Source organism: Sinocyclocheilus anshuiensis, unplaced genomic scaffold (genome assembly GCF_001515605.1).
Source record: "Sinocyclocheilus anshuiensis isolate Anshui unplaced genomic scaffold, SAMN03320099.WGS_v1.1 scaffold1051, whole genome shotgun sequence".
Lineage (NCBI taxonomy): Eukaryota > Metazoa > Chordata > Actinopteri > Cypriniformes > Cyprinidae > Sinocyclocheilus > Sinocyclocheilus anshuiensis.
In genome coordinates this window covers 1,589,028-1,598,001 of record NW_015546234.1, presented here as the reverse complement: position 1 = coordinate 1,598,001, position 8,974 = coordinate 1,589,028, and the positions used below count along the sequence as shown (strand labels likewise).

The 8,974-nt window shown below is 37.5% G+C and overlaps 1 protein-coding gene across 1 annotated transcript; it reads left to right on the top strand.

The window, feature by feature from the left end:
* The first annotated feature begins 3,129 nt into the window (after window positions 1–3,129).
* LOC107701473 (transcription factor Sox-7-like) lies at window positions 3,130–6,176 on the top strand. The gene is made up of 2 exons (XM_016503479.1): window positions 3,130–3,553; window positions 4,804–6,176. Exons 1-2 carry the CDS (start codon window positions 3,322–3,324, stop codon window positions 5,763–5,765), a joined length of 1,194 nt encoding a protein of 397 aa, XP_016358965.1. The 5' UTR covers window positions 3,130–3,321; the 3' UTR covers window positions 5,766–6,176.
* The last annotated feature ends 2,798 nt before the right edge of the window (window positions 6,177–8,974 follow it).

The window sequence follows — 8,974 nt, the reverse complement described above, 5'->3', positions numbered from 1 at the left end:
GATCACAAATGCAGACATGGTTTTATGTTTACGCGGCGCGATGCAACGCAACGCGTAAAAAGACATTATAATCCGTAATTATGTCCCCACTGGATGCAACAAATGCCTCGTTTGTAATGGGTTTTATTGGTTTTGTCTCGTCAAGCCGGGACACAGCATCACAGTGGTAAGGGGCGTAACATTTCCGTCACACGCTTGAGAAATTCGGCCAATCACAACGCACTAGATAGCTAGCCAATCAGAGCACACTGTTCTTTTCAGAACGATGAGCTTTGTAAAAGTCGACGCGTTTCAGAAAGGCGGGGCATAGAGAAGAAACAATGATGTACAGTATGTGGAAAATAATGTGTTTTTTGAACCTTAAACCACATAAACACATTTCATTACACCAAATACACAAAATAATGTTCTTTTTAGCAACATCATATGACCCCTTTAAGGGTAATACTTACCCTGAAGTATTTGATACACTTTACCCCATGACTACCATTTTAAGAAAATGCTTCATTTAATGATTCATTGCTAAAAAGTAATAATTCCTGGTCTGTTAACATCATTAAAAAAGGATGATGTGACACTGAAAACTGGAGTAATGACTGCTGAAATTTCAGCTTTGCCATCACAGGAATAAATTACATTTGAAAATATAATCAAATAGAAAACAGTTATTTTAAATAGTAATAATATATATCACTATAATACTCTTTTTGCTTCTTTCAAAAACATAAAAAAATACATGCATATATATTTATGCATAAGTTTGCTTTGACATAAAATAACCAGGCAGTTGTGCATCATAGGCCCTTTATCAATGTTTGGTCATGTGACAATAATTATGAAGAGTTTTTCCTGAAGCTTCTCAGTAGGTGTTTGCTTCAACACAGATAATGTCAAGTTTATCTGTGTTGAAGCAAACACCTAGTGAGAAGCAGCAGGTATGCCTGCATTTCCCCAACGTTAATCAAGCGAAACAGGAAATCATGCCCCAAAATGCAGAACCAGAAAGATGTTTATCTAGTGAACGGCACAAATGAGTAAACAGTTCACACGTCCAGTTTGTCACATCCCAACATGTGCAGGTACGACGAGGAGAGCAGGAAGTGTCATTTTCTGTCGTAATGTTTTTGCAATCCGGGGCATCAAGCTCCTCTTCCTGTTCCTTCATTGAATGGATCTCTCATTTTAATGGTGTTCATCCTCTGCTCGTTCACTGAACCTGCCATTCATTTGAACTCTCAGACATCTTACAGGAAGAAATTCAAAGGTCAGTCATAAAATGATACTTTTAACATTCATAGAAATCAATAATGGGACCAGTTTCTCAGTTCAGATTCTCTTGAGTATCACTGAATTATTCTGAATTCTTCCTGTATTTGCTGCAGCTTTTATGAACCACCGATACAGCTGTAAACAGGAACTCCACCGTCTGATCGTGACAATAGAGGAGTTCAACCTAAACACCAAAACAAGTTGGTATGGAGCACATGAAGTATACAGGTGGATCTGAACTGTCTGACATGTGAATCATTGTGCAGAACAACTGGTTTTGATGAGTAAGTCATGTAGATGCTGTACGGGGAAAAGTCTTCTTTCATGCCTGATGGAAGTTAAATGACAGTTTCCTCAAGTGAAAATGAATAATGAGAATGTAAAATGCGTCATTAATTCTGCTGAAACGTGGACACATACAGGCGGCCCCATCAAAATTTTAATATCTGCTATCTAAATACATCATTCGATTTAAAGCAACATTTCAACACCATTGCTATATTTAAAATGTTATGCACAATTAATTACATAATTTTATGAAGAATTGTTTTGTTGCTTTTCCAGTAGCAAACTGGTGTTGGTTACCACACTTTTCATTCTTTGATGAATGTCTACAAGAACAAAAGCTTTAGTTTGCTCCTAGTTGGGTCAAGTGCTCAGGTAAAAATATTCTTGACAGAATATGTCTTTTTTTTTTAAAACATGACTAAATTTATGTTGCACATCTTTGCCAACCAACCCCAACAAGAATTAATTGTTAATTTTTCTAATTTTATATGAATTTGCCAACAAACCCACTCACACTCTTTTCAGCCTGGCATCATCATTTATTACAGGCTTCCACATTTTAAATCAAAATTCATAAAATGGATAATCCCAGTCCTGGCTTCTGATTGCTATTTTTGATGCATAAATAATGCCTAATAACAGCCTTTAGCCAGTGACACACAGTATGGCCTCTTGTGCCTCGGTTAAATAACTTTTTTTCCTAATAGCTTTTCTTATATAGCTTCCTGTATTTTTATAACAACTTCAGCTGAAGGGGTTCGTTTTTGTTTTGGCATTCAAAAATTGAGAAGTTTAACTCATAATGAGAACTTTTAATAATTTATGTCATGATAATATCATTGTGGATCAAGACGACAAACATTCAGATGTCACAGAATGCACTTATGAACTAGACTAGACATAAACTTTCCAAACACAACAAAAAATGATTTTTTTTTTATTTTATAGGTTACAACTGAAGAACCTTTCCTCATTCTCTAGGTCTTTAGAAAACCTATGGACTAGATGAATCCAGAAACCAATACTCGGATCATATGAACTGGTAATGTGACATCAAGACCTTTTTTAATTTCCAAAGAACCCTATAAACAACTCAAGAACCCAAAACACAGAAAAACTGGTCTTCATAAGGAGAAAATGCTTTGCTAAACTTGAGGTGCTGAAAAGAACAGTTGAATAACCTGTATTAGTAGGCTCCAACCAATCTCTTGTGATATATATATATATATATATATATTTTAAGTTTTAACTTTTAATACAAATCTCATTCTATTAACCTTTATTTATTTAATAATTGTCATATAGGAAATGCCTGCTACATTGACTGAAAACAGTCAACCATATCTGTCGCTCCGTCAAAATAATGTGTCATGAAAACAAACCCAACCAAAAGCTAATGACGTGATTTAGTAGTAAAGCTGTTGAAATATTTTTGTCTCCTGTTGTTTTTCTGTCGCTGGTCTCAGGTTGCAGTCAAGGAGGAGCTGAGATCCTCCCGTGGGCCTGTGCTGGACACTGCTCCTCTCATATAAAGCGCTTCCCAATGCCGGAGGAAACATTGAATCACAGCTTCAGAGGGGAGTCGAGCACCATCCACTGATCTCTCTCACAGTGCTCTTCAGCCACCAGCTGCTCAGTCAAAGTCATCTCTGATTGAGCTTTTACTTCGCTTTTAATTCATCAACGAAAGAAAAACTCTAGGTCACATTCGCACTCGAGAAACAAAGTTTGAGACGAAGGGAAGCTGAAGTTTTGAGAGCGCACATGGCTGCTCTGATAAGCGCGTATTCGTCCTGGCCTGAGAGCTTTGAGTGCTCCGCGGGAAATGCGGACGTACCTGACGGACACACCTCCCACAGAGCTCCCGCGGACAAGGTGTCGGAGCCGCGTATCAGGAGACCCATGAACGCCTTTATGGTGTGGGCCAAAGACGAGCGCAAGAGACTCGCAGTGCAGAACCCCGATCTCCACAACGCGGAGCTAAGCAAGATGCTGGGTAAGACATTACCAATACTATTTGTGTAATAATCATTGTTATTATTAACAACTCATATTTATTATTATTATTAGGCTATTATTATTATTAGCCTATTACAGTAGGAGATTGTTATTAATATCACTGGCAAGTTTTGTGAGGCTTCATCTTCTGTTACAGAAGATTCCGTTTTGAATCAGTTCTGTTCAGTTTTTTTTTGTTTTTATATATCGATTGCAGAAAGTGGGATGTTTAACATCTTCTAAACTAATTAAACAAAAAGATGTAAGTATTTTTTTTGGAAGCTTGAGAAGCGTAAGGCACACAGAGAGCGTGAAACTGTTCGAGACGAACCTGAACTGAAACTAAACTGAAATAAATCACAGTGAGATGAGGCACATCTTTAAATTGTATTTGGTTGTATTTAGATCAAGAGCGCATATTATCTTATCTATATTATCTATAACACTTATGGGAGACTTTTTTTTCCCCAGTCATAAATACTATATAAATCTGAGTTTATATAAAATATAAAAATAATTTCAATATTTAAACTATTTAAAAACAATAATAGAAAATAATTAATAGAAACAATTTCAAATTCATTAATTTGAAATCAGTATGATCTTTGGGTTTGTTTAAGAAATAACTGAAAGAAAAGTGTAAAACTTCATGGGATAACGAATTAATAAGACGTTTTTTTGTATGTGAGTATATTTTTTAATCAGTTTTTATACTGTTATACATTATTTCAGTTGTGATAAATTGGCAGGCCTGTTTTAACAGTTATTTGAATTAATACATTTATTTTTGCTGCTCTAATTTTTCAAATTCTTTCAAGTATTCCTAAAAGCTAAAAATGATAAACTCAGTATAATTACTGCCAATATTATATTTCAAACATTATAAAATGAATGCCAAGCTACAAATAATATACCTTTAAAAGATTTAAAAACTATGGTGCAAATATATATATATTTTAACTGGCATTATAAGCAATTATACTAGCTGATGATTATTTATTTGTATTATTTCTGTTGAAATATTAAAAAAATGGTTATGAAGACATTATTTAATTTAGCTTTGTTTGCTGCACAATATATAAGCAGACAAACTAACAGTTTGTAAACTAATAATGCATAATGAGTTTGTGTTGGTGCTAATGTGATCGTAAATGGAATAACTAACTGGGCAATCTCAAAAACTCCAAATTGATCCTTCAAAAATACAGTATTAAGTCGTATGCTCCTGTTTTTTTCTCCCTCCAACAGGAAAGTCATGGAAAGCTTTAACTCCACCGCAGAAGAGACCATATGTGGAGGAAGCGGAGCGGCTGAGGGTGCAGCACATGCAGGACTACCCCAATTATAAATACCGTCCCCGTAGGAAGAAGCAGCTGAAGCGCATCTGTAAACGCGTGGACCCTGGCTTCCTCCTGACCACCCTCGGCCCCGACCAAAACTCCCTCCCAGATCCCCGAGGCTGCTGTCACCCCCTCGATAAAGACGACGAGAGCGCTGTGAGTGGCACTGTCGGCTTCAGTTCTTCCAGCGCAGCTTTACCCGGCGTCAGGGTCTTCAGAGATCCCGCCAGTTCCAACAGCAGCTTCGATACGTACCCATATGGCTTGCCCACGCCACCTGAGATGTCGCCTCTGGACGCTGTGGATCACGAACACCAGTCCTACTACTCATCCTCCAGCTCAGTCTCCACCAGCTCCTGCTCGTCTTCCACCTCTTGCCCAGACGACAGGCATCCCACCCCGGTGCACATGAGCAGCCCACCCCACTACCATCCCGATTACTCCCAGCAGGTACCCTTGCACTGTAGGAGCTCACATTTGGTTCATATCCCGATGTCCCATCAGGGAAGTGGGGCGACCCTTATCACAGCTCCTCCGTTGTCCTATTACAGCCCTTCATTCCCGCAGGTTCAGATCCATCATGAGCACCAGGGTCACCTGGGCCAGCTTTCGCCCCCTCCAGAGCAGGGGCACCTGGAGGGTCTGGATCAGCTGAGCCAGGCTGAATTGCTGGGTGAGGTGGACCGAGATGAGTTCGACCAGTACCTAAATTCTACAAGTTATCACCCCGAACTGGGTGGGATGACAGTCACGGGACACATCCAGGTAACGCCGGCTTCTGTTTGCTCCAGCAGCGCTACGGAAACCAGTCTCATCTCCGTATTGGCCGATGCCACGGCAGCCTATTACAACAACTACAGCATTTCATAAACACAAAACAGAGGCAGTTGACACAGACAGAGACTGTGGGCTCAACAAGGGTCAGCAATATAACTGGCAGGTGAAAGGAAGGCTGTGGAGGGAGCGGAAAAGAGAAGCTACAGGAAGTCAAAGGACACCTCAGGGATGCATAGATAAAAAAAAAACTGAAGTTCATTCCCATCTTTGTTTCCAAAAGAAGAACGGAAGTAAAAGAAAAAATGGACAAACATAGAAAATGCTCTCATATCTTGCCACAAAAGCATGTACATATGCTATAAAGCTTATTTATGTATCAAATTGCTTTGTATTAAAGCTTATTGTATTGCTTTTTTCAGTCCAGATATATTCAATTGATTTTTTTTCAAACCTCAGTTGTTTTACCTCAAGATTTATTTAAGTGAGGCTGGTCTCTTCCTTTATAGGACATAATTTTGAAGGAAATTCTGCCCTTTCTTTTCCCTTTACATTCATTACAAAAATGTATTTGTATACTCATAAACAGTTAAAAGAATAATAATAATGAATACTATTGTATGCCAATTTAGGTTTGCCATATTAATTTAATTGAAATAAAATTTTGAGTTTTATACATTTAGCATTCTCACTTTTGATATCCTCACTGATGTCAATAACAAGCGAATTAATGTATCAATACTGATGTTTGTTGAACACCATTCTGTTTGGCCGATTTCATGATAAATTGCATTGTTTATGCCTATTTAAGTACAGCACAATGATTATGTCTGTAGGTCTGGACTTAAGAAAAAAATGTTGCAGATGCTCTTCATTTTGTGATATATTAAAAGTGAATGTTCTGAGGCCCCATCTGAATTAGACGTCACTAAATAAAAACACAAAATAAATACAGGTGAATAGACTCTTGATTTTGTAATGACTGGTAGATCAAGATTTTTTGCTCTCTGTTAAGTAGTAGTAGTAAGTATAGACTGCTTTATTGAAAGTTAAAGGTTTATTTTCAGCTTCATTATAATTATTCAGTTCTTTTTAAGTTTCGTTATTATTATTATTATTATTATTATTATTATTATTATTATTATTATTATTATTATTATTATTATTATTATTATTATTATTATTATTATTATTATTATTATTATTATTATTATTATTATTATTATTATTATTATTATTATTATTATTATTATTATTATTATTATTATTATTATTATTATTATTATTATTATTCGTGAGTATATAATTGCTTTATGGAAGTTACATTTTTTTGCTTTTTAATTTTTCATAATATATTTTTTTTTATCATTAGTGAGTATATAAACTTCTTTACAGGATACTAATAAATGTTATTTTTATCCACAGTTATTTCTTAGAAATATTTAAACTAAACGTTTAATTTTTTTTCAATATTTGTGGAGCTTTTTTCCATGCATTTATTTTAGTACTGAATGCTACCGTTTGAGGTCCCTTCAAGAAGCTGACCTCTACATTTTTTGTTGTTGTGCGTGACGGGCCATCGCCATAACCATAGTGTTGGAAACGGGCGGCATCCATCCTAAGTTCCCAGTTTGCTATCAGCAACACCCATTATGCACTCAGTTTCACTCCTCCGCGGATCAGAGGATTAGTGTAAAACAGGCTCTGCTGTTTTTCTTTCCGCCTCCATCTCCATGGGCCTTTTGTTTCCCCTCGTCTTATTCTGGGTGCGTGTCTTAAGCAGAGCGCTGGAACTCCCCTCCTACCCTACCTTCGCCCCCCTCTGCTGCCTGTCCTATCTTGCTGATGCAGACTTTCATAATCTCTGCGAAATAAACAAATACACCTCGTCCCGTCAACTGTTTTACACATTCATCGTTTTTATTTTTCTTCCTCTGTCTCTCTCTCCCTCTCTTTTCAAATTCCTCCTCTTTTCTGATAAAAGGAATCTGAAGTGGGGGAAAGCGGGAGGCGGTGGCGGGCGTTTGACAAATCCTGGAGTCTGGCTTGGTCTTCCTGCGTTTTTTGGGAACGGTTGAGTCGTGTTTCTTGTAAAGAGGATGTGGTGGAGAAGCAGTGTTTCCTGCCTGATAAGAGTAAAGCCTCTCTCCGTCAGGATGTTTGGGCCCTGGCCGGTCCCTGCATTAAAAGAGCCCATGGCGAGGGAAAGGGAACCTGCTGTTCATTTTAGCAGGGAGGAAACATGGCTCTTGTTGATTAATATCTCACACCGTGATTTTTTTTAGGGCTTCGATTTGACCCTCCTCTGGTTTGGCCACACACCGGGCTCAGCACAGATTTTCATAATCTGTCTCTGTCACTGGCTCCAAAGACATGGTTATGATGTGAGTCGAGCCGTCATATTCATTTTTATGAAACATTTCAGTCAAGGGACATTCATCATGTGACTCCAATTTCTTTTCACAAGTGAGGTTGTTATTAACAGCCTGTGAGTGAATGCTTAAGGTTTAGGAGAGAGGGGGTGATTGGGGCCATCAGCCCCAGGCCGAGGCTCGAATTGTGGCTTATGACCCAGACACCTCTAGGTTCAGAGTAAGTGGGCCCATTATAACATTCTCCACTGGCCTTGGGGAAGGGCACTGTGTCATGGTAAACCATACGCACTTCAACATCAGTATGTTTACATACATTTTAAAAGTTTGATCTCAATACAATTGGCCTCGTCATTGTGTTGCTGTTTTAAATTACAGAGAAGATGTGCAACATATATTCAATCAATTAAATATTCAATTACGCATTGCATGTATACTTAGTAGACAGACTGACAGACATATTTAAGCAAAATTTAGACTTTGTCTTTACTAATTGTATTTAAAAATATACTATCCTGCAATAATAAATGATTATATCTCAGTTAGGGTCACAATATCAATCTTGAACAGGCAACTTTATTAAATGCAAGAAAAACACCTTTATTTACATAAACGAGTCCATAGCACAGGGAATTGGATAATCATTTGATCTGTTATTGAGTGATTAAATGAATCGCCTGAAAACTGGTCTAAAATGACTCGACTTTCCACCACTACACAGAGGGAAGCGTTTAGAGCGAACTGAGCCACTAGAATGAATCAAATTTCCAACGCTGCATATCAGAAAAGTACCATTAAGAATGAACGATTCATTCGAATTGCAAAACAGCGGACCGTTTAGGTGAGCACGTGATTCTCTCAGAGATCTAGCGTTGCCTTTAGTAGCTCCTTTCTGGAATATATTTCAAAATATTATCCACTATTTTAATTATA

Bases quoted from the DNA above. Each gene is read 5' to 3' on its own strand.
- LOC107701473 (XM_016503479.1), top strand. From the start codon at position 3,322: ATGGCTGCTCTGATAAGCGCGTATTCGTCCTGGCCTGAGAGCTTTGAG. The intron at 3,554-4,803 runs GTAAGACATTAC...TCCCTCCAACAG, and splicing joins GGAGCTAAGCAAGATGCTGG to GAAAGTCATGGAAAGCTTTA.